The 26,502-nt window shown below is 44.2% G+C and overlaps 1 protein-coding gene across 1 annotated transcript in view; it reads right to left on the minus strand.

The window, feature by feature from the left end:
- Positions 1-26,502, minus strand: part of LOC122805378 (uridine-cytidine kinase-like 1) — a 1,023,926-nt gene that overhangs the window by 171,240 nt on the left and 826,184 nt on the right. Inside the window, exon 13 of the mRNA XM_044075479.1 lies at positions 11,270-11,377. Coding sequence (XP_043931414.1) covers positions 11,270-11,377 — 108 coding nt within the window. The remainder of the gene's footprint in view (positions 1-11,269; positions 11,378-26,502) is intronic.

A 26,502-nucleotide genomic window follows, 5' to 3' on the forward strand; every position in this document is an offset into this window, starting at 1 on the left:
GTTGCACCGTTCCGTGAGAAGTATCAAGTAGGAAAGAGGAAGTTTCTGAAACGACCATTGGACCGAAAGGAGCCATTGTAGGATCCACATGTGTAACCTGGCCTGAGGCACCAGCATGATAGCGGCCATGGAACCCAAAAGTTGAAGAACTAACCTGGCTTGAACTCTTTTGAGGGGCAACAGTGCGTGGATCTGAGACTGCAGCACTCTTATTCTCTCTTGTGGCAGAAAGGCCCGCATTTGCATAGAGTCTAGCTCTGCGCCTATAAAAACAACACGCTGTGAGGGCAGCAAGGCAGACTTTTCCCAGTTCAAAGTAATCCCTAGTTGTTGACAAAGTGCAATGGTAGTCTCCCTGGCTTGAATGAGCAGATAGGTCCCATGCTGGAGTATGGGCTCTCCTGGGTGGTCTTAAGTTTATGGCCCCTCTGAGGAACTGCTTCAGCAGCGGATGAGAAAAGAGGGGTGATTCCGTATTATAATGCGTTGAAATGGCTGAGGCATGAATTTTGATGGAGGAAAAGGAAAGGCCCTTGTGAAGCATCTCAGTTAAGTATTGGAAGAATATGGGGTAAATTGAGCACAGTTGTGCCCATCCCCTGAGTTTGGCTCCAGGAACAGAATCTTTTCCATTTTTCAGCATAGGATTTTCTAGTACTAGGCCTCCTTGCCTCCAGAATGACATACAACACTTGCTTACTGAGGGATGGTAAAGGAGAGATCAGGTAATTAGCCAGGCTGCCAGGTTCAGGGATTGAAGTTGTGGGTGCAGAATCTGGCCTTCCTGCTGGCACAGCAGGGCAGGGGGTTGAGGCAGGTGCCATGGTGCCAGTAGTGACATACTGCACAAGAGGGGGTACACCAGTGTTGGCATGGCCAGTCTGGTACAATCAGTATTGTCCTTGGTTTGTCCTGTTTGATCTTTAGAAGTACCTTTGAGAGGAGAGGCAGAGGGGGAAAGGCATAAAAGGATAGGTTTTTCCAGGTGAAGGACAGGGCATCCACTTTCCAAGCTTGCTTGTGGAGAGTCCATGTGCAGAATTTGACCAATTGGTAGTTCTGGGGGGAGGCAAACAGGTCTATCTCTGGGCTTCCCCATTTTGTTTCTCAACATGTTGAATATCTTTGGTTTCAGTTTCCACTCGTGTGGGTCCATGAGATTTCTTCTTAGGTCGTCTGCAAGTGTATTTAGCTTTCCTGGCAGGAATTGAGCCTGTAGGTGCACTTGGTAGCTCAAGGCTGTGTTCCACAGAGCCATGGCTAGTCTGCAGAGAGGGTATGAGTGGCTTCCTCCTGCTTGTTTATGTACCACATAACAGTGGCGTTGTCCGTCTTTACCAATAACTGTCCTGGAAGAATGTGGTCCTTGAAGGCTGTCAGAGCATTCTGTACAGTTAACATTTCTTTTTGATTGATATGCGAGTGCATTTGACTTGGGTTCCATTTTCCTTGAATGTCCTGTCAAGTGAGCCCCCCCATGCAAAGTCTGGTTTGGGTGGCAGGGGGTAGAGTGGCAGTCCCTTGTTTTGGTGGCAGGCCTCTGCCCACCAAAGGAACTCTATCGGTTGACAAGGTATGATAGGAATCATTGATTCTAGATCCTGAGAATGTTGACACCATAGGCTTTTTAAATACCATTGTAGTTTCCTCATATGCAGTCTTGCATATGGAATTAGTAGAACGCAAGAGGCCATGAACTCCAGGGCTTGCAGTATTTTTCATGCAGATAGCTGGGTCTTAGTGGCCAGTAGTTTGAAGTAGACCGTCAATTGAATTTGTTTCTCTGGCGTGAGGTAAGCCATCTGGGAAGTTGTATTCAAGCTCAAGGAATACCATTTGTTGGGAGGGTACAAGATGTGATTTGTTTTTGTTTATGGTGTACCCAGAGACGTTAGCAATTTCTTTACAAATGCCAGATTATTTAATAGTATATCCTGGCTTTCTGCCTGAATTAGACAATTGTCCAGGTATGGGTATATTTGAATATTTCTTTGCCTGCAAAATGCAATGACTGCAGCTAGGCATTTTGTGAATACCCTGGGTGCAGTAGATAAGCCAAAGGGCAGTGCAGACAACTGACAGTGCATGTAGCCTGCTCTGAAGCGTAGGTATCTTCTGCAAGATTCCCTTATTGGGATGTACAGGTAGGCTTCCTTTAAATCCAGTGTTGCCAACCAGGCATCTTTGCCTGGCATGGGAAGCAGCTGATGAAGAGTTAGCATCTTGAATTTTGGGATTACCAAAAATGTGTTTAGGATAGACAGGTCCAGGATAGGACGCCAGGAATTGTCTTTTCTGAGCACCAGGAAAAGTCTTGAGTAGAAACCTTGCCCCCATTCTTCTTCTGGGACAGGCTGAATAGCCCTGATGTTTAATAGAGAGAGAACTTGCTCTTGAGCCTCTGCCCACTGATTTGGGGGTAGGTCTTGCCAACCGTTTGGGGTTGGTAAGGAGTGGAAGTGGAATCTGTATCCTTGGGAAACTATATTTAAAACCCATTTGTCCTGGGTAATGAGTTCCCAATTCTTTGCATGCAGGGCAATCCTTCTCCCTAAAGGAACAGTCAGTTGAGCAGGGCTTGGAAGGTTTAAAGATCAATCATTGAGACAGTTTACCATAGGGGGGAGGCTTACTACTCCCTGCTTTGGAAGTGGGAACCCCCCACTGCTTAGGCCTGTGAGTACCTTTGGACTTAAGCCTGGGTGTTCTGCTGGTTCAGTGTTTGGACTGAGAAGGCCTGGAAGTGGCAGGAAAGGACCAATTCTTAGAGGGCCAATGCCTACTAAATCTGGGAGGCTGTACTTGTAGGAAATCTTTAACAGTTTGCATAGATTTAGCTTTTTCCTCCAGCTTTTTAAGTACTACTTCTGCTTTGTTGCCAAACAGGCAGTCTTGGTTTAAGGGAGCATCCAGTAATTTAGCTTTAACATGATCTGGCAAAGACTGCTCCTTAAGCCAAGCATGCCTTCTAAGTACAGACCCAGTGACAGCAGCCCTGCAAGAAGCCTCTAATCAATCAAAACCACATAGCAAAGTATGTTTTCCAACTTGTTTAGCAGAATGCATTAAATCCTGTAAATCATTATTTTCAGCACAGTCAGGAATCAATATCAATTCCTGTTTAAGCAATCCAATAATATGCTGCTGATACTTTAACATATGAAACTGACAGTTTAAGGCCCTAATAGCCAAAGTTGCAGAAGTGTATACTTTCTTACCCTATCTATCCAGCGCCCTGGAATCTCTATCAGAGGGGGTAGGATTTTTGGCAGTAGTAGCCTTAATGCCCTCGGGTCCCTGTGAAATGGTCTCAGGATCCGCAGTAGGATTTTTAAAAAGGAACTTGAGAGAGTCAGGTACCCTGTAATACCTATCAGGTTTTCTGAGAGCAAGAGGTAAAGATTCAGGGGCCAGGCTAGATTCCGAGAAGGCATCATCTACAATGTCCAGTACAGGAGAGATAGCTAAAGGCCTGTGTTGAGGCAGGAGTAAGAACTCCCTAAGCTTCTTTTTGGAGTCAGAATAATCCTGGCTTTCCCAGTGGAAATGCTCCCTAAGAGTATGCAAGGCTTCACCAAAAGAGAAATCCTCTGGAGGGGAAGCCGAGGGAATGGAGTCCTCTGCATCAGAATCCTCATAGGTAGATAAGGGCAAATCCTGGTCATCAGAGAAAACAGAAATTTCAGAATCCTGATCAGAAGATTCAAAAGGAAAATCGGTCCTAGGTTTCTTGGAGGGGGGAAGGGTGGTTTCCCTTGATTAGAGTAATAAGGTCTTCAGAAATTCTTATCATTTGTTTTTTAGGCATAGGGACCTGACCATGCGGTCTGGGCATTGGTTTTCTAGGCATGGATCGAGTTTTAGTCCTTGAAGAAGAAGATGGCATCAGTTTAATATGCAAGTCAGTAGGCCTGAATACACCCTCAGAATCCGGTGCCTGCACAGCGGCTCCGGACCCATCCAGGGTTGAGACTTCCACAGGTTCCACAGTCAAAGCAGCATCTCGCGGCATACTGGACTCCAAATGGGTCTCAGTAGACGCCTGCGAATCTGAAGTGGCGGGTATCAGGGGCTACGAAAGCACCTCACTGAGTACTGGCGAACTGGTGACTAGCTTAGGAGAAGAGTCGTCGGCAGTTTTGGACCTATGCGGTCTGTCTCTCTCTTTATCTTTGCGTTTTTTCAGAATATTGGTAGTCTGGTGGCTAACCGATGACATTTCTGGATAATTAAACCGAGAACCGAAATATTTAGAGGAGAAAATATACAGACGGATAATGCGTTGATTAAATAAAGCACAAAACCGACAGCAAAGTACATCGTGGTCAGGGCCCAGGCAAGGAATACAGTACGAATGAAAATCTTTGTGAGGTATTTGCTTTCCACAAGTAATGCAATTATTAACTTTTACTGACATTGCTAAGGAGCAAGAAAAAGTTTCCCCAGCAGGGTACTTAGCTTTAGTTGAAGACTTCAGTTCTGAAACTCGAAAACAAAAATTTCAGGAGTCGACTGACCGGCACTTGCGAACTGCTTCTGCTTCGGGCACCACATGGCAAGAAAGACTGATGTAATGATGTCGGCTGCACGTTTTATACCCCTGACAACCTGACATCATGGAAGAGGGGACAGCATCCGACGCAGGACCCAAGACTTTGTTAATCAGGCTGACTGAGGGCTACTGCAAGCAGATAACCCAAATGTAATGACTGCAACAGTGAAACGCGAAGAACATTGGGTAATTCTGGTACTGATTGTTTTGTGGATATGCAGGAGGCCCAGAGTGGAATCTGACAATGCCCTGTATGCAGGTATAGATCCCCCCTCAAAAGTCTGTAGGAGACAGACTACAGGGATAGGGCCTTGAGGCGGTCTGCATAGGACATATTACTTATGCCCTGTATTATTTTAGTGAGGAACCTCTGCGGACGTTCCAGTTGTTGGATATGCATGGTTAGGGACATACCAAAGGGGGCAATGTATTCAATGACAGGTCTGATGAATGCCGAATACAGTGGAACAATGACTTCCTTGGACACAGATGCCATACCTTTGTTTATACGTTGCACAACATATGATTTCCTCACCACTGTGGACACGACATCATCAAAAGCTGGATTACTATGCATGTCCCTAAATCCCTGACTACTGGGTCAACATTAAGGGGTGTGTTATCAATATGACAGTTACCAGGGATTGATAACTTCCCAAAAGATACTATTAGTTTTAGTCCATGACTGACACCAGTTTGTCTGTGTCAGCCCCTCCTGGAGAACATCTGTGTCAGTGTGAGATTCAATGACACCTCCTAATTTGCAATCATCTGCAAATTTAGTCAGCCAGAGACCACTGACATTGGCACTGACTTCTGAGAAGTAAATGCCAAAAAGGAGCGGTCCAAGGACTGATCCCTGAGGGACTCCACTTGTAACTGGCCACTTTGCAGAGGTGGACTCCACAACTCTAACTTCCTGGGTCCTGTCTGTGAGCCAGTTGGCTATCCACCAGGTAACACACAGGTTTGTACCTAACCTCTTGAGTTTGTCAACAATGCCAGGGTGGGGTACTGTGTCAAATGCCTTGGCCAGGTCAAAGTAGGCAGTATGAATGATTTTGTCCTCATCCATTGCTTTGGTGACCTTATCAAAGAAGTCCACCAGGTTCAGTAGGCATGATCTGCCCTTTACGAAACCAAACTAGGTTGGGGTCCAATGTCTGGAGGTTTACTATATCTCTATTGATCATCTCCATGATAATTCTTTCCATAGCTTTACATAGAAGACTAGTGAGACTTATGGGTCTGTAGATGGCCCACCTTTGTGCAGAGGGATGACTGCTGCCTTTCTCCATTCATGAGGCACCAAGCCGGTTTGGAGGCTAGTTAAACAGTAATTCCAGAGGCCCTGATATGTCATGTTTCATGCTATTTAAAAGGCATCCTGGGATATTGTCTGGGCCCATTGATGCAGTGTTCTTGGTCTTAGAGAGAGCATTAAGGACCTGTTCCCTAGTGATAAGCAGGGGGAGTTATATTTGATATTTCCTGAGGGAAGGTTGAGGGGGAGAGAGAGGAGTAAAGTTGGAGCTGAATTCATCAGCCAGGGGTTTGCTACATCTTCTGGCTCAGTATAGGTGGTTCCATTTACAATGAGCTCTGCACACAATTGTGTATTAACTTTGAGGTTGCGGACATAGCTAAAGGTTGCTTTGTGACTGTCCTTGGCCTGGGAGGCCAAACCTACCTCAAATTTGGCTTTGGTAGATTTTATTTGTCTTCCGAGTTATTTGTTTAGTTTAATAAGAGTGCTTTTATCCTGGTGGCTGCTGCACCTCAATTTTTGCCATGATTTTCTCCCTCCTGTTATACATACAACTGATTTTGTGATTCCACCAGCGTGGCTTGTTGTTTGAGTTAATTCTGTACTTCTGGTGGGTACAGCTGCCTCTATACAGCTATTAACATGCTTGTACAGGGTTTCTGTGAACAGTTCTGCATAGGCAGAAGTGTTCTCAGGGTTTATAGGAGCTTGAAATTTTGCCAGGTTCTCACTTAATAGCAGGAGGTTAAGCCTTGGTGTAGTTCCCAAATATTCCTGGTTTAGCGAGGTGGTCCAGGTTTTATTTTTACTTCAAAAGAGACCAGTTTGTGGTCTGACCTTACCAGGGAAGGTATTACAGTAGTGGGTGTACAGCACTCTCCCATATTAGTGAAGACCAGATCCAATATGGTTGCACCCCTGGCTGATGTACTGACTATATGGTCCTGGGAGTTTGTGTTTACAAAATCCAAGAATCTCTGTACATGTATGTTTGATGTCGTATAGGACTTTCAGTTAATAGTGGGGTAATTAAAATCACCCATGAATATGGTATTGGGTTGGATGGTTAGTGTTTCTAATAAGTTTAAATACATGGTATGTGTTTCCTGGGTCATACAGGGGGACCTATAGCTTGCAAGGAAGTGGTATTGGATTTTACCTATGGTGATTTGAACATGGAGCAGCTCAAGTGCATTGTCCTGTTTGACCAGGTTTGAAGTATATTTATTTTTGATGTAAATAAAGACACCTCCATCTGTAGTCCCGGCCTCTGAAGTAGCTGTCTAAATGTATGGAAGGCATTATAACCCTGCACTGTTGGTGTGCTGTCCGCAGCTTTAAACCATGTCTCTGAGATCGCACAGACATCAGCATTCTCTAGGATAAAGAGAGCTTCCAGGGAGTGGCCACATAGACGTCAGCATTCTTTAGAGTAAAAAGAACTTGTAGCGACTGAAGTTTTTTGTTTAGACTCCTAGCACTGAGCAGTAACACCTTTATATTTTCTTGGTTTTGATTTGCTATATCAAAAGTGCTTTCTGTTTGGCATTGCCTAAAAAAGGGATTATGGGGGAAGACAATGTTTTAGCTAATATTCGAAAGCCTAGAGGGGTGAGGTGCAGACCATCCCTGGCAAAGCAGCGTGGTCTGTTAACCATCCCCTTCCATGCTGATAAAATATTGCATCCCCTTACAACACCACTAGAAACTAAGCCAATTATTAAACTCAATCATCTTTTGTTTGTATTGTGGCATCATCCTTGGAGAAGATAAAATGCTGCTCAGTGCTAGGCTCATACCAGCCTGAGACACATATTCCGAAAGCTCTATATCATCTCTCTTCATATAGTCTAGAGAGGTACGTCTCAAGTCATTTACTCCCACATGGGCTATGAGCGAGTCAATTGTGATCCAATGAGTTCATGCGTAATGTGGCGGATCCTAGCCCCTGATAAGAATAACTAACTTTCTCTCTAACTCAGCCTGGTGACAGGAACATCAGTGTCTCTCACAATGGAGTCTCCAATGACTAGAATTGTTGGATTGTGTGGTGCCTGATGGGCTTAGAGGTAGAGGCTCCATGAGATGTAGAGCTATGTGTGTTGATGTGGGTGTTGTTTTGAAAGAGTGCGTTTGGAGCTGCTGAGGGTATTTCTTATGTGTACACACACATATATATATATGTATATGTATATGTATACGGGATCTGTACAGATCCCCAATGGCACTTTCTGCCAAAGCAGAAATCACCGAACATACATAACTGAAAGTGCTGCTCATCGAAACATCACTTTCAGTTAAGTATGCTTGTTGTGCCAGTTGCACTATGGTGCAGTTAAGGGGGAATTCCCTTTTCCTCACTGTAGTGCAATCTTGGAGTGAGAATATAAAAGTAGGGGGTGTGTGGGGGGCACAGCCCTGACACGGGAAGATTTATTGCCCCCCCCCGAATGCACTTTAACAAAAGCGCTTTTTCGGTGAAAGCTCTTTCGTTAAAGTGCGTTTGGTTATTGTGGATTCGGACTATTGAACTTTCATTCAATAGTTTTATATCGCACACATATTTTATATATATATATATATATATATATATATATATATATATATATATATATATATATATCTCTTATGAAGAAAGTTACAGGCTCTAGCAAGATAATTCATTTGCTTTCTATACCAGTTTCACACAGGAACTATGGAAACTCCTGATCACAGAAGTGCTAACTTCCATGAAGTCAGAATGTCTTCAGCCTTAAAAATGAATGGGCATAACTGCACAAAAAATGTTTCTACACTTAGTTTTTTTAAAACTTTGATTGCTCTCTTCTTCACAATGTAACAGCTTTCACTCAATATTAGATTCCCAAATGACTAATTAGACAAAAGAATCAAGCCAATACCTAGTTTCTCTGTCTTCTTCCTGCTCATAAGTGTGCTTGCTTGCAGAAACAGACACACACGCACACACATAAGCACTTTTTCTCATACCTAGGTAGTCACTACAATAACTGAAGACCAATAAGAAGCAAGAAAAAATGTTTTAAGTTGAAATGTAATGGTTTCTCCATTTTGAAGCAATCGTGGAGTTTAAATACTACTACAGGATGTGTTCATAGGTAGGTACTAGGCTATTGGCCCAAGGACCTAAGTAAGCTTAACCAACAAGGCTCCCTGGCTTACGCCACCCAAGAAAGTTATTTTCCTGTGCCCCTGTTGAGCAGAGCCACAGAAGTGATCTCCGGGGTGTATTTCCTATTTCCCATACATTCATCAAGATTTTTCTTGAAGAGTGCTAATGAGGAACTTTGCTTGACATAGATAGGTAGCTTGGGCCAGAGTATGGGAAGTCTCTGGGACATGAATCTATCCCTCCAGCATGCCCCGTTTATTGTGGCGACAAGGTTTAGGTCCATAGAGCCTGCTGCTCGGAGGGATTGGGATTTCTTAAGGTGCAGCATGTCCAACAGCTCTGCATTTCACATGGCTTTATATGTTAGGCAGAGATCACCTCGGAGTAGGCGATATGCTATGGAGTAAGCTCGAGTTTAATGAGACGGTCAGTGTAGGGCATCTGCTTGAGGCCAGTAATCGTCTTTGTGAGATACTTTTGTGGCCTTTCCAGCTGCTGCAGATGTCTTGTGAGGTACATCCCAAAAGTGGCATTGTACTCTATAATGGGTCTAATGAGTGTCTAGTAGAGGGGAACAATGACCTCTTTTTCCTGCATGATAACCCTTTTGTGATGAGGTGTGCCACGTAGAAAGATTTCCTGACTACTGTGGCGATGTGATTATCAAAAGAGAGACTACTGTCCACCTGGATCCCAAGGTCTCTTATCACACATTCGGTGTTAAGTAGACTGCAGCTTATCTGGTAGTTCATGGGTACAGAGTTTTTACCAAAGGGGATGACAATGCACTTTTTGGCACTGAGCTTGAGGCCATGGCTCTGACACCAGGCATCTGTCTCAGTGAGGCCCTTCTGTAGGATGTCCACATCATTTGGGGACTCAACTATGGCTCCTAGTTTGCAGTCATCTGTGAACTTCATTAGCCAAAGGCAGAACTTCTGTGTTAGCCTGTACTTCACAGAAGTAGATACCAAACAGAAGTCCCAGGACTGAACCCTGTGGTACTCCACTTGTCACTGGTTTGACGTCAGATTTAGAGTCTGCAACTTTTACAGTGTGGGTTCTGTCAGTGAGCCAGTTGGCAACCCATCTTGTGACATAAGGATTTATACCTAGTTTAGTGAGTTTATCTATAATTCCAGAATGGGGGATGGTGTTGAAAGCCTTGGTGAGGTCAAGATAGGCTGTGTGAACCACCTTAACCTCGTCTACAACTTTGGGGTCTGCCTCAAAGAAGTCGATCAGGTTCAGGAGGCATGATCTGCCTTTCACAAACCCGAACTGGGTGGGGTCCAGAGTTTGGAGGTTAACAAAGTCTTTGTTTAGGAGTTCCATGATGATACATTCCCATGGCCTTACAGACCAGGCTCATCAGGCTAATAGGGCGCTAGTTCCCGGGATCAGTGGTGGCTCCCCCCTTTGTGGAGTGGGATAACTGTTGCTGTGCGCCATTCAGTGGGCACAAAGCCTGACGTGAGGCTATGATTGAACATGGTGCTTAGGTTGGGAGGCAGTTCGTTCTGAAGTTTGTGTAAAACGCAGCCTGGGATGTTGTCCGGTCCCATGGATGCTGTGTTTTTGACTTTAGAGAGTGCAGCTTTTACCTGCGTAGTTGTGATTACAGGGACTGTGCATTCTTCCTGTATAAATATGGGCCCTTTAGGGGGTGAGAGGGGGTTAAAGTTAGCACTGAACCTATCTTCCAGGATGTTGGCAATATCAGTTGGTTCTGTAATTTTCATGCCGTTGTGCTGTAACTCAGAGCAGATCTGGATGTTGCCATTGAGATTCCTGACATAGCTATAGAATGCTTTGTGGTTGTCCTTAGAATCAGTGGCGATTTTGCTTTCATAACTAGCTTTGGAGGATGTGTAGAATGTTAAAAATGCTACCAGTGTTTTTGAAGGAACTGTTTCTGTAAGTGACTACTACTAATGGGACATAAAATGCAGCAATGTCAGTTATGACTAAACCCTATATCTGTACAGATGTGTGAAAGTCTCAATGTTATAACACCTAAGCACAAAAGGAGTGCTTACTGTCTACTGACATGTTATATATATTCTGGCAATGGTCCAAGCTACCTTAGGAAAACAGGTTCAAAACACTTGAAGTCAAGCTTAGGATAAGTGTGTGGTTCTTCCATGCAGTGGTTTATCATATCAACCAAGATCTTCAGATCAGCACAGTATTAAAAAGTAATAATACATTAAAAGTTCCTTAACATGAACCATGAACACAAATTATGCCCATCTTCTGCAGTTGTTCTTACGAATTCAATCTTAATCGAACAAGCACCAAACTATACAAAAAACCCTACCAAAAGAACACGAATAGCCATCATGGCAGCTGCTCCAGTGGAAACTGTACTATCCATCAGAATAACATAATCTTCACTAAGGTCCTTTGGCAATCTCAGGTAATGGAGCTGAAAAGCAATAAGCATAACTGTTAGCATAAAAACTACAAAGTCAACTACAGCACTGAAAAGTAATCATCTAGTCTAAGTGGTTAACAGGAATGTTTGTTGTATGAATTCAAATACTGGCTACAGGACTACTTGTTCAGTGATATTTGTGTGTATGTTTGTATTGTTATATGTTAGTTACAAGCATATAAACGTTCAAGACAATTAAATGAAGAGGAATGGCACATGCATGCATGCATACACACACAGCTGTTGGATACTTTGCTGAAGAATGGCATACACCCCCTGGTCACACCACACTATCCTTTTTAGCGGTAGCTCTCATAAAAGAATACTGACCTTTTTGCATTCCACTGTATACCATTCACCTAAGGTGTACATACACTATAAGACATTTACACTTTATTGACAGTACTTCAAATTATTATAATCTGACAAATAGTGAGAGTCATGTGATCATAATGAAGAATGAAATCACCATAAACATACTTCTCGGTCATGTACAGTCAAGGTATCAGAGGCTCACCATCTATGGAGTATTAGCAGTGACTAACAGATTAGTCCAAACCGATTACAGCATTAGGAGTCTGATGATGAGGTAGTTCATCTGTGTAACATCCTGCAGAACTGAAGAGTTCATACCAGATACTTTAGATGAAGACATATGTAAAGACTCCAACACAACCCTTTCAGAGTGTTGATTTGTCAGAGAAAAACATGGATATACCTGTGTATCAGGTAAGCCAGAATGTTTTATTTTTCAGTGGCAAATGTTCATTAATTGAGCCTGGTATATAATAATATCTTAAAATTGGAATGTATCAGCACACCAGCTTATATATGCAATTTCCAAACTTAACTGGAAAATTGTTTGCAATTCTTACACTTTACACTTCCTTTAAAGAAACAAACATCTTTGCAGATTTCTCATAACAGAATTTCTGTTTTTGTTGTTTTTTCTGTAATAACTTTATCATGGTTTGGCTGCTTTTTGGTACAAGCAATTAATATGTATGCAACTCTGACAAGACAAGTTGCCTTATAAGTAATTGTGCTGGTTACAACCCTACTGACTATCCATTCTTAAGGTTCTGAACTTAAGAATAGATAACTAATAATTTGCTGACTCTGATTATTACATTTAAGATACTGTGAATTTCCTTTGAATGACAAATTTCATTAAATTTCTGGGCAGCAAACTGAGGACGATTGCCACATACAACTTCTTGAGGTATTCCATGCCTCGCAAAGATTATTTTAGGATGGGAATTCAGAATTATAATTCCACTGAATTGTACTACTTCAAGAATCTTTGAATATATACAAAAATCCAAAACAGTTCAAATTATGCCAAAGCATGACAACAATTGTACGATATGATTAAAAAACTAAGTTGCAGAGACCAAATGGCAAGGACCTGAACTGAAAATAGCTGGGTACTACCCAGAAGTGCATCTCCTTCCCTGGTCTCCTTAGTTAACACAATCTGCAGGTATGCATCCTGGGTGACTATGAGAGAATGACCACCTAGAAGTGGAGAATTTGATAGCATCAGCCACAACCATTCTCACTCTCATGGAGCTTAGTTTTCTCTTTGGGACAAAAAAATGGTATTTTTAACAGGGGTGTTAGTGAAGGGTGTCTAAGTGTTCAGCACAGCTACCGTTTCCAAGCCAGGCATGACTATGAATGATTATGTCTGTCACACCTGCTCAGGTTGCTTGATCAATGCCACTATGGGTAGTCCTATGGAGAAACTGGAAAACGTAGCTACAGGTGCCACCTAAGATTGATTCCGGCTACCTCTGTAGATTTCTGTGCAGTATCATTAACGTGTTGCATATTTCACCTACCGATGCATAACAGAACCTTATCATATGTATCATGTAATTAAATGTCCTAAAAGAAAAGCTACTGTATGACTAGAAGAGCTTAACAAAAAATGCAAAGCTATTAAAAATCCTTATCTGGCAAACGGATTGATGGACATTCAGAGGGGTTTTTTTTTTTTTTTTTTTTTGACAGCCACTGCCAATAACACGGAGACAGCCAGTGGAGTCTTAGTCCGAGAATCCCAGCCTGTGGGAAGGCAGAAGATCCTGTGCAGTCTTTGGAACAGGTGCTGTTATACCTTGTGTCTACCATACCCTGTGCAACCATCTTGTTGGCAGGGGGAACCACCCACAATGACTGCAGGGTGGAGCAGAAAGTCACCTATATAGTTTCCTTCAGGGATGAGACAAGCTCCCAACTATTTCATACACTTGAGGGCCTTAGTCATAACTGTGTCTTCAGGAAGAGACACTAGAGAATCCTCCCCATCATCAATTTTTTAATCCAGGGAGAATTTCTGCAAGAGGACTGCTCAAAGAGAAGAATAATTAATTTTGGACACCCTACGCTTACCTCTACAGTGGCTATCACTCCTCTGCCCCTCTGATGAGAAGACAGACAAGCTTATAGGTTCAGATTCATGGAAGGCTGGGCTGAGGCAGATAACTGAGAGGTCCCAAGACTGGACGAGTCAACAAATGTTTTACTGAAGCTTGCTCCATCCACACACCACCACTTGACTGCTTTAGACCAGGAACATCGATACTAGATATCACCAATACACAAAAGTTATGTACTTATAATGATATATCCATGTTGTCTCCTTCCGTTTGGTTCAACCTGTGGGTTACTGGATCCAACCTGGATCGGACACTGGCTATATCCTAAAGACTTCAGCCCCTGAGATCTGCTTCCTCTACCCATAATCCCTCGCTCAAATAGGATTAACTCAGATCGAGTTTGCTGCCATCTGCAAAAGCTTCCATCACTTAATCCCAAAAGAAATCACTAAGGAGTCCAACAAAGGAGAACAATCCTCCCCAGCTTGGCTGTCCCAAAATCAAGAAACTTGCCTACAAGGCAGTAGCAGAAGGGAGGGTACATAACTTTCTTATTCAATGTAGTCTTGTTCAGTCTTGGTTCAACTTGTGGGACTGAGTCCCCAGCCACATACAACCCCACGGTGGTCTTACTGATGGATATTGCACAATATCATGGAAACAAAAGAGGCCCTAGACCTCAAGTGAATATCCAGTATGTAGTTGGATACAAACTTGTGAAGATGCACACAAGTAACAGCAGCACAAACATTGTCCAAAGAAAATCTGGAGATAAAAGCCATAGAAATAGTTATAGCTCTAGAAGAATGACCTTTCGGTTTACAATGCAAGGGCTTTCCTTTCAAACAATACCCATATGAAATGCAATCAGATAGCCACTTGGACAGAGTAACTTTAGACAATGGCACACCCAACCAGGCCTTTGAAGAAAAAAAATGAACTAGCCTTCCTGAAAGATTTGGTTCTGTCCAAATAAAACCTCAATTGTCTATGGATGTCAAAACAATGCAGTAAACAGTCCTTTATTAGACGATTCAGGAAGGAACACTTGCAAGTGACTGATCTGATTCAGCCCCTCCTTCCAACCCACCATCTTTCCCGTTTTTCTTTCGTTTCCTTCAGTAGGCTCCTTGTGAATGGTTCTTTTCAGTCAGGACAGATGATTAATAGATATAATATAATTAGTTTATCTTATAAATTCACATCTAGATGTTACTGATGTGAAATTATTGCCTTTCTACTCAGTTATGCACTGTTCTTTTAGAAGTGAAAATAAGAGATTATATGGTGTAGACTATAATATGAAAAAGGTTTGCCATTTTTTTGAAAATAATAATGATGGTAAAGTACAGTTTTGTACCTACCATAAATGTAGATGTCCGAACTGGATAGCATCTGCAGTCATAACAAATGGGTTGTCCTGTCGTCAGGCAGCCCTTCGGTCGGCCGGATTCCAAAGTCTGGGTCTGGCTTCGGCTGATGTCGCACTCCACCCGACGTCATCTCTGCTGGTCTTCGGGTATAAAGGCATCAGCCAACGCCATTTTCCTCAGTGTTTCTTGCCCCAGATGCCAATTGCCCTCTTGGAAAGCTAAAGTTTGGATAAATGCCAATGTTTCCAAAATAGTAGAAGGCAAACACAAAAAATAAACATGTATGTACATATATACAAACAAATACACCATAAGAGACTCCCCCCCCCAGCTAGCTATTAGGAGGGTAAATACCCTAGGAGTACCGCAGAGGGGAAGGAGGGAGGGTAATCCTGACTGCAGATGCTATCCAGTTCGGACATCTACATTTATGGTAGGTACAAAACTGTACTATGTCCTTCATGGATGCATCTGCAGTCATAACAAATGGGTAGAATACCATAGCCAAACTAGGGAGGAGGAATAATAATTATGGTGTAGTCAGGATCCCTTGCAGTACAGCAGTGGCAAACCCTGCTCGGGATCTAGAATATAGAGGTAAATTATAATGCTTGGCAAATGTATGCACGGAGGTCCAAGTAGCCGCCTCAATAATGTCCTTGGTTGCCACTCCTCTTAAGAAAGCTGTGGTAGTGGCTGTAGCCCTTGTAGAATGAGGTCTTATGTTCTGTGGAATTGGTTTTCCATGGTAGGAGTAACAGAATCTTATGCAATTTCCTATCCATTTGGAGATTGTCTGTTTGGAAATTGCTTTTCCTTCCCTTCCTGTTGCATAGGCTACAAAGAGCTGGTCAGTTTTTCTGTTACCTTTGGTTCTGTCCAGGTAGTAGCGTAACTGTCTGTGTACATCCAAGGTATGCATTATTCTTTCACCTCTGTTTTGTGGATTGGGAAAGAAGGTAGGTAGGTGGATTGCCTGGTTTAAAGACACTCTGGATACCACCTTAGGCATAAATGTAGGATTAGTTCTCATGGACACCCTATCTTGATGGAAGATTAGGAAGGGTTGCACTGCCATTAAGGCCTGTAGTTCCGAAACCCTCCTTGCTGAAGTAATAGCCAGTAGGAAAGCAGTTTTCCATGACAGGTGTTGTAGATCTGCTGTTGCTGCTGGTTCAAACGGAGGGAGTGTCAACTTTTCTAGTACAAAATTCAAGTCCCATGCTGGTAATGGTGGTTTCCTAGGAGGTTTTACATTCTTGATCCCTCTGAGAAACTGCCTGAGTAGAGGATGTGAAAAGACAGGAGGATCAAAGCTGTATTCTGCTGAAATAGCTGATGCATATATCTTGATGGAGGAATAGGACAGGCCTGTATGTAGAAGCTCTGCCAAGTACTCCAGAATGTTAGCAATATCTATGTTCGACACATCTTTTCCTCTTTCAGTACTCCAAATGACGAACCTTTTCCATTTTCCTGCATAGTTCCTTCTTGTTGAAGGTCTGCGGGCTTCAAGGATAATGTCTTTAACCCTTTGTGAAAGGTCTGGGTTAGTTACTGCTATGTGATGTTCCAGGCAGTCAGTTGCAAGGTTTTTAGGTTTGGATGTATGATGTTGTAGTTGTTCTGAGTTAACATCAGAGGCATCAGGGTATTGACCACATTTTCTCCCGAGACATGCTCCTCAGCAATGGGTACCAGTGTTGTCTTGGCCAGTTCGAGCTATCAGAATTATCCTTGGACGTTCCTCTTTGATTTTCAGTAGTACCTTGTGCATCAAGGGAAGAGGTGGGAATGCATATGCTGTCAGGCCTTTCCAGCTGAAGGATAGAGAGTCCACCTTCCATGCAAGTGGGTGGAATGTCCTTGTGCAGAATTTTTGAGCTGGTGATTTTGTGGGGAAGCGAATAGATCTATTTGTGGCATTCCCCATTTCTTTGTGATGGCCTTGAAGATGTCCGGTGTAGCATCCATTCGTGAGCATCCGAGGTGGTTCTGCTTAAAATGTCTGCTAGGGTGTTCTCTTTTCCCGGTACAAATATTGCCTGTAACTGGATGTTGTAGCTGAGAGCCAGATTCCAAAGGTCCAAAGTCATTCTGCATAGGGGTAAGAATGAGTGCCTCCCTGTTTGTTGATGTACCACATGACTGTGGTGTTGTCTGTCCTTATCATCAAATGGCCTTCTTTGAGGAATGGTCTGAATTTTAGGATTGCCAGTTTTACTGCCAGCATTTCTTTTTGGTTTATGTGCAGGTGCAGCTGGTCCTGAGTCCACAGTCCTTGTACGCATTTGTCCAGCATGTGTGCCCCCATCCTAGGTCTGAGGCATCCGTTGTGATGGTTTGGGTTGCTCGAAAGTTGTGGAAGGGTAAGCCTGGGTTTGACTGGCATGCCCGAGCCCACCATAGGAACTCCTGTTTTAAGCATGGGATTAGTGGTATTTCTGTTTCTAAGCTGTGCCTGTGTTGAGACCATAAATTCTTTAGGTACCACTGTAACTTTCTCATATGCAGTCTGGCATGTGGGACCAAGATTATGCATGATGCCATGAAGCCCAAGGCCTGCAGAACTTTTCTTGCTGTTAGTTTGTTCTACTTTGTTAATGCCAAGAAGTAAAGAGGGAGTTCTTTTTTTGTTTTTCTGCAGTTAGGAATGCCATCTGTTTTACTGTGTCCAATTCCGCGCCCAAGAAAGTTCTTGTCTGGGATGGTATCAGTCTTGACTTTTGAAAATTGACTGTGTATCCCAGGGCTTGTAGCAAGTAAATGACCCTTTGTAAATCTGTTGTCAGCTTGCTTTTGTTGTCCGCTTGTAACAGGCAGTCGTCCAGGTATGGATAAATTTGGATTCCCTGTACTCTGCAGTGAGCGATTACTGATGCCAGGCATTTTGTGAATACTCTGGGCGCAGTAGATAAGCCAAAGGGCAATGCTGAGAATTGATAATGCTCTGATCCTGCAAGAAATCTGAGGTATCTTCTGCAATTTGGTCGAATGGGGACGTGCAGGTAGGCCTCCTTGAGATCTAGAGTTACCAGCCAACACTCCTTGCCCAGCATGGGAAGAAGTTGCTGTAGGGTCAGCATTTTGAATTTTGGGACAATGATGTATGTGTTTAAGATGGACAGGTCGAGAATAGGTCTCCAGTTTTTCTTTTCTTGGTACTAGGAAGAGTCTGGAGTAGAATCCTTTGCCCTGTTCTGTTATTGGTACCCTTTCCACAGCTCTTATCTTTATTAATTCTGCTGTCTGGTGCAGGGCTTCTATTTTTGATTTGGGGCAGGTTTGGCATTCCTCTTTTACTGGTAAAGTGTGGAAGTGGAACCGTAGCCTTGGTCTATGGTTTGCAAAATCCACTTGTCTTTTGTAATATAGTGCCAATTTTTCGAGAATAAGGCTAACTTTCCGCCTAATGGTGCTGCTATTTGCTCCTGGTAGGCGGAGTCAGAGCCAAGTCACTGTGATTGTCCTGTTGCAGTGGCAGTGGTTGCGTCTGTGCCTCGGTTATTGCCTTGCCACTGTCGTCCTCTGTAGGCACCTCCTCTGGATTGATTTCTGCCCCTAGAGCGTCTGTTCCTGCCCCTTTGGGATCTTGTGGAGTCAGGAAAGGACCAATTTTTGGCAGGCCAGTTCCTGCTAAACCTTGGGGGCTGAACCTGTAGGAAATCTTTAACTGTTTGTACAGATTTTGCCTTTTCTTCCATTTTCTTCATTACCTGCTGGTTCCCCAAATAGACTGGCCTTATCCATAGGAGCATCCAATAGCTTAGCTTTAACATGATCCGGCAAGACCTGTTCTTTCAACCATGCATGCCTTCTTATCACTGTGCCAGTCATGGCTGATCTAAATGAAGCCTCCAGTGCATCATAGCCACATTTTAAAGAATGGTTACTAACCTGCTGGATGTTATTCACCATTTCTAATACATATTTCTTATCTAAAGATTCATCAGAGGACAGCTTTTTAATTAACTGATCAAGAATAAACTCTTGGTATTGGATAATGTGAAACTGACAGTTTAAAGCTCTAGCTGAGAGAGTAGCAGAGGTGTAGACTTTTTTCCCCCATCTCTCTAAGGACCTGGATTCCCTTTCAGAGGGAATAGGGTTTTTTGCTGTGGTCGAGGCTACTGCCTTAGGCCCCTGGGATATAGTTTCGGGGTCTGCAAGTGGGGCCTTGTATAGGTGGTGATGAGTGTCTGGCACCCTGTAAAATCTATCTGGTTTGGCAGGGGCTGGAGGTAAGGAATCAGGTGCAGAGCAGACATCATTAAATGCATCGTCCACAACAGATAGGACAGGAGGTATAGCTAAGGGCCTATGTTGTGGTAAGTGCAGAAAAGTCCTAAGCCTTTTCTTGAATCTGAGAAATCTTGACCCTGCCATTGGAATTGTTCTCTCATGGCATGTAAGGTTTCCCAAAGGAGAATTCCTCTGGTGGAGAGGCAGCTGGAATGGATTCTTCAGCATCTGAATCTTCATAATTGGAAAAGGAGCCTCTGGCTGGTCTGTAATGTCTGAGTCATCCGCAGAATCATCAGAGGACACAGGCTCGGGGCTCTGCTCTAGGTCTCTTTTCTGGGGCTGAGAGGCCCTGTCTGGGTGAGATTGGGATCCCTAATTAAGGATATTAAATCTTCTGCCAGAGTAAGCATTTGTGAACTAGAAGTGGGCCTGAGTGAGGGTGGTTTAACAGGCACTGATTTAGCTGATTTGGCTGCTTTAGCCCTGGCAAAGGCCTTAATAGACATGGCTGCAGGAGGCCTAGCAGCACCACGTGCTGGGGTAGAGATATCCAAGGGATGGTGTCTGATAGATCAGTAGGAACCACAGTTGTAGGCAAAATTTCTGAGGCTGATTCAGATAAGGTAGCAGGAGCCTCAGTAGTAGTCATGGATTCGCTGAAGATTGACCAGTTTTCGGTTTCGCCGAAACCGAGACACTCGCTTGCTTAACCGTGGTTTCGGCCGAAACCGCGGACCGCGAGTGTCGGTCTTTTTCTTTGCGTTTTTTAACAATTTGGGTAGTCGGAGGATCCGACGGCATAATGTAAGCAAAATCTGAGCCGAAAAACTGTTCAGCAAACTCCGACCGACGCCTAAGCGTTCGTCGGTTGAAGGAAGCACAGGCCGAACAGGCTGCTACGTCGTGGTCTGGGCCTATGCAAGGCAGACAGTAGGAGTGGAAATCTTTATGAGGTATTTGTTTCCCACAAGTTAAACAGTTGTTGACTTTTTCTGACATCGGCTGAGGCAAGAAAGGGTCCCCAACGGGGTACTTAGCTTTTTAGAAGTCTTCGAAGTAGTATTCGGTAGTAGTAATCTCTGGATCTGACCGACCGGCACTTGCGAACAGCTTCTGCTTCGGGCGCCACGCGGCAAGAAAGACTGGGGAAAATGGCGTCGGCTGATGCCTTTATACCCGAAGACCAGCAGAGATGACGTCGGGTGGAGTGCGACATCAGCCGAAGCCGGACCCAGACTTTGGAATCCGGCCGACCGAAGGGCTGCCTGACGACAGGACAACCCATTTGTTATGACTGCAGATGCATCCATGAAGGACATCAACAGTACTTCTGTCCTTGTTGATTTATTTCCAACATTTCTTGCACTTTATACTAATTCTCACGTGCTAGCAATGTAGATGAGCTGTATAATTTCCTCTTCAGTCTTATGGCCACTAATTAATGACATAGTGGGATACGCAAATCCCTGAAATGGAGTATTGCTATATTCCGAACAAACAAGCCTCATTAACTATTGTTACTGCTCTCTCAAATTTTTTTTCACTATATGTCTAGTTTTCTTCACTTGTTCACTGAAATGTGGATAGGGTTGCTGAATTCTTCACTCATGCAGAGGTCTTCTGAATTCCAGATGTATACTAGAGACCACTATCTGATATGACACCACCAGGTATTCCCATACTAAGAAGTGACTAGTGCCCTAATCAAAATTAAGCTTGTTGTGCCTGCCAGTTTGATTACTTTCAGTGGACTTCAAATAATAATGTACAAATATAAGATCAGCTTCCTTTGACCAAAACAAATCTGTGACTACTCTGCTACATGGATGAAGATTTTACCATCAGGATGATGGAGCAACTCAGTCAACATCTCTTCCTCTGGACTGCTGTTATGGTCTACACTGAAGATGACACAACTCTCCACTACACGCTCTATTTGAGTAGACATTACTAGCCAATACATTAAATCTCTTGCTATTTCTTTGCAATTCACTATTCCTGGATGTGATTCATGTATCCTCTCAAGCATCTGTCTTCTCTGTTAAGGTGGCTTTACTACTTTATCAATTTTGAACATAAAGCCCTGGATGATTACTTCCTTGAATGAAAAATAGGTTGAATTTCTTTCTGTACAGATGATGTTTGTTCAGAAAACCATTTCAGTGCAACTTCTTTCAACATGTTACTGGAAAACTGTGGTATTACTCATGCTAAAATAGCCTGCACAATACATCTGCTATGTGTGGCTCCTTGCCTGGTATGTATTTCACTTTCACAGCATACTTCTCTAGATTAAGCAACAAACTATGCAATCATAGGTATGCTTTGTACCAAAAATTCTGAATAAATTTTGTAAAGATTTGTGATCCACTTCAACTTGAACTTCTTTACTGCAGACATATTTATGGAATTTACCATATCTACACATTATAAGAAGTTATGTACTCTGCATAACGTTCCATGTGAGTTGTTCATCTCGCCTTCATTCTTTACTGATGGGTTCAGAGCTAATCCATCGGCTCTGGTACGGCTGTATGCAAAGCTCGAGGTCTTCCAGTAGCTCGAGGCCAAGCCCCTATCCCATGATGCACTGTGAATTACCTCAGATCTCGTTTGCTGCATGTACTATAACCATATAAATGAGCTATCCTCCTATGGAGAGGAAGAACTGAGCAACCAGGATGAGACCAACCTCTAGGTCAACTATCAGCCAGGAGTGAGGGACGCAAGAATGAAGGCGCGATGAACTACTCACATGGAACGTTACGGTGAGTACATAACTTCTTAATGTGAAGTTGTTCAATCTTGCTGTTCATTCTTTACTGATGGGGAGCGTCCATAGCACCATCAATCTCGGGTGGCTCATGGGAGTACATTCTTCAGAACCGTAGACACAAAAGAAGCCCTGCCCCTGGTGGCCTTATCAACTTTGTAATGCGTGATAAAGGTATGAGGTTTAGGCCAAGTGGCTGCTGCACAAATGTTATCAAGGGGCAATTTGGCTTGGAACGCTGAGGATGTAGAAACTGCTGTGACTGAGTGAGCTTTAATCTTGTGTTGCAAAGGCATATTAGCAGCTGAGTAAACAAAGGTGATACAATCAGATAACCATTTAGACAGAGTTGTTTTAAGCTACTGGTCTACCTTTTCTGGCTTCAGAGAATGAAACGAAGAGATGGTCTGTTTCCTGAAATCTTTTGTTCTATCCAATTAAAATCTGAGCCGTCTGTGAACATCAAGTTTATGCAGCATATCCTCAGCTCGACGTCCGACCTTCAACGAAGGCATGCCCATTCTACGCATGTCTTTCGAACACCACTCGACCACGGGGAGGTCATGCAGACTCCACACAGAAGGCGCTCCCACCGAGAATCGAACGGGAAAACCTCTTGCTGTGAGGCAACAATGCTACCGCTGCAGGTTGGGCATCGAGCTGGCACCTCAGCACCCGTAAAAAAAATCTACTGCCAATCATTAGCGGACCGGAGTTCCGCTGTGGCGACCCCCAACAGGGAAAAGCCGAAAGAAGAACATACTCCAACTTATTGGAATGATTAGGGAAGAAAACTGGTAACTCAATGACTTGGTTAATATTAGTTTCTGAACAAACTTTGGGCAAAAAAAAGGGGTTTGTCTAAGAGAAACTCTATCAGCATGGAAAATCAAATAAGGAGGGATGATAGATAAAGCTTAAAGCTCTGACACTCTGCGGGCAGAAGTAATAGCCACCAGAAAAATGGTTTTCCACGACAAATACTTGAGGTCACAAGATGATGCTGGTTCAAATGGTGGAAGGATTATACGAGACACCATGAAATTTATATTCCATGGAGAATAGGAAGTTTATACTGGAGGTCTCATATGAAAAGTTCCCTTGAGGAAGGCCTTGGATAACTTGTGGGACATGACATTTAGCCCGTCAATCCAGAGATGAAAGTTAGATATAGCAGTCAACTGAACCCGAACAGTTGCAGCTGCCACTCCTGTATTAAAAATCATAGTCAAGAATTCTAGTATGGATGTCAAGGGGGCTTGGTAAGGATCAATGTTCTGCTTAGAAGCCCATATGGAAAATCTCTTCCACTTACTAAGATATAATCTTCTAGTGGACGGCTTGTGAGAAGACAAAAGAATCTGTTTTGTCTCATTGACTCTTGATCTGTCCATGAGCCTTGGGCAGTCTTTCCCTGAAAATGCCCCCCCCCCAACCCTATTAGGGAAGCGTCCGTGGTCACAGTGGCTACTGGAGGGGGTAAAACAAAGGGGCGTTCTATGGTGATGTGAAGAGACATCACCCACCACTGGAGATCTCTCTTGTAAGAGCTCATAATCAAAATCGTATGATCTATTGGAAGTTCCTCTTAAGACCATTGAGTGAACAGTCGCCATTGAAGAATCCGCATATGCATTCTTGCTAATGGTATGTCTAGGATTGCTGCAGCCATCAAACCCAATACTTTCAGAACTTCTGAAGCTGGTGCTCTGTCTTTCGATACCAATGTGCTGAGATGCTGACGAAGAAGGAAGGTTCTTTCGATTGGTAGTCTTAGAGTGGTGGTTGAAGTGTCTAGCTCTGCCGCGATAAAAACGATATGCTGCGATGGCGACAAGGCAGACTTTTCTGAGTTGACTGTAATGCCTAAATGATTGCAGAGTGCCAGAGTGTATTCCCTTTGCCTGAATCAGTTGATGCATGGTGGTGGAGGTAAGGAGCCAATCGTCTAGGTACGATAACACCTGGAATCCTAGACGCCTCAGGTGACCCGTGACCACTGCCATACATTTTGGTGAATACTCTGGGGGCTGTAGTGAGACCAAAGGGCAGGGCTCAAACTTGATAATGATTGGCTCCCAGCTGGAAATGCAGGTGATCTCTGGATGGCCTGGCCATTTTTATGTGGTAGTACGCATCCTTGAGATCTATAGAGTACATCTAATTGTCTTTCCCTAAAAAGGGAAGTACAGTCTGCTGAGGTCCAAAATGGGTCTCCAGTCCCCTGTGTTCTTTGGAACCAAAAAGAACCTTGAGTAAGTTCCGGATCCTGTTTGGTCTGCTTGGACTGGCTGTATGACTTTTTTCTAGCAACTTGTGGACCTCTATGGTTGCTTGTTCCCTGTAACTGGGTGGAACATCCGGGATTCTCCTTATGGACGGGGGGGGGGGGGGTGAATAGTATGAAGTACCTTCTAGAAATGATACTTTGTACCCAGCTGTCTTTTATTTTTTGCCAGGCGTCTGGATAAAACGATAAGCGACCCCCGACTGCCTCCACAGCAGACAGTCGGACCTCCTTTCAGGAGCGCTGGTAGGATTGACCACAGAAGTGATCTCTGTCATCCTGATGTTGTGGACCCCCTCTGCTGCGAGGGCGGCGGCTTACTCTATTACCCCCTCCTCTGCCCCTAGAGGGGGGTTCACCACGTGTGTCCTGAAAGGCTCCTTGGGCTTTCCGGAACCAAATTTTTCCTCCCCTTTGGGATAAGGCCGAGTAGGGGTGGAAAAGCGGCCCAAAAAGGGATGAGCCATCAAAAGGGGTGTTTATGAAGGAAGACTTAAAGGGCTCCACGAAGGAACACAAGCGCATCCAGGAATGTCTTCTGAGAGCGATTCCTGTACCCTCTGCCCTACTCGTTCCATCAGCTGCATATGATATGAGATGCATGGATGAGTTTACAATAGAATTTAGGGTAGCAAGCTGGGCAGCAACTTTGTCAGAGGCCCCTGCAGCTAGAGTACCCTGAAGAGCATCTCCCAACTCCTTAAGGAGATCTCTTTGCAACCTAGTGAAATGGGTTTAGTAGTTCAGTAAGCGGAGAGTAAAAGTCGCTGAACTAAACGTGCGTTTCCCATATATATCCATGATCCTAGACTCTCTATTAGGAGGATGAATAGATGAGGAAGTCTCAGACATTTCCTTTTTGGTGGCCGCTGCCACCACCATGGCATCAACAGGGACTCGCTTGGACAAGAAGGTTTTATCTGATGAAGCTGATATAAACTTATTAGGACTCCTAGGAACAGGCTCCATGGACTCCGATGGCTCCCAAGCCCTCCGAAAGACCAACTGCATGAGCTCATCGAAGGGCGGAGACACCCAAAAGGTGGAGGGTTGAGACCCGAAAGCCTTCAGGAGAACTGACTCATCCTCAGTAGGGCTTTTGGACTGCCAATCACCCCTCTGCCTAAGGATCTCAAGTATCTCAGCAAAGGAGATATCCTCAGAGGGGGGACCGCGGGGACCCTTCTGACTCATCCAAGTCAGTGTCAGATGTTAAAGACACCTGTGGGGAGTCCAAGTGCCTCCTCTTGCACAACCTCTTCCTGGGAACCTCCTCAGTGGAAACATCTGGGGGAGGTCTCGGAAGAGCAGGGGGCACCCTGTCAGGCTACCTGAGACTCTGGGTCTCTACACCTTGCCTGGACAATGGAAGAAGCAGCAGACACAGGCGCTTTGGGGGATGAGGAAGCAAGGCCTGAAGTCGAGGATGTCTTGTGGGACAAGGCTCTCCTCATGGCCTCGAAGGCACCACGGCTCCGATGTGAAGGAGTCGACGTACCCGAAGGAACAGCCAATCCCTCCCGCACCGAGGCTGTGGGCTCCACGCAGGAGGTAGGAGCTGAGCTCATCCGAGCCGAAGCCCCGAGAGGAAGATTTGGCACCGACAAGTCAGTCCGACTATCCTCCCCAGATCCGACTGGAGAGTGTCGGCTCCTAGAGTCCCCGGTCGGCACAGAGGACGTCAGAGTGGATGGAGCCGAAGACACTGGAGCAAGTCTCTGCTCCAAAGGCTCCACAATCAACAGGTCGGCTTCCTCTGGCTCTGAAGGTCCGATACGGCTCGGAGTAGTCAAATCAGGAGTAGTGGTCTTCGGCTCCGAAGTCGCTTGGGTCAGAGCCGACAACAATTTAGCAAGGCCTGGTGCCTGTAAAAGCTTCTGCACCAATTGATCTATATCCAAATACGACAGACTGACAGAAAACCTAGAAGAATGCACCAATGGTGCTGACTGAAGCAATGGAGATAGAGGCCTTTCAGCTACCGGCTCCAAGGCTCTGGGCCGGCTCTGAAAAGACAGTCAGCTCCGAGGTCTGTGGAGCCGATGTCGCATAAT

The sequence above is a fragment of the Protopterus annectens genome, chromosome 6.part1 (genome assembly GCF_019279795.1).
Source record: "Protopterus annectens isolate FY-2018-M chromosome 6.part1, PAN1.0, whole genome shotgun sequence".
In the NCBI taxonomy this organism is placed as follows: domain Eukaryota; kingdom Metazoa; phylum Chordata; order Ceratodontiformes; family Protopteridae; genus Protopterus; species Protopterus annectens.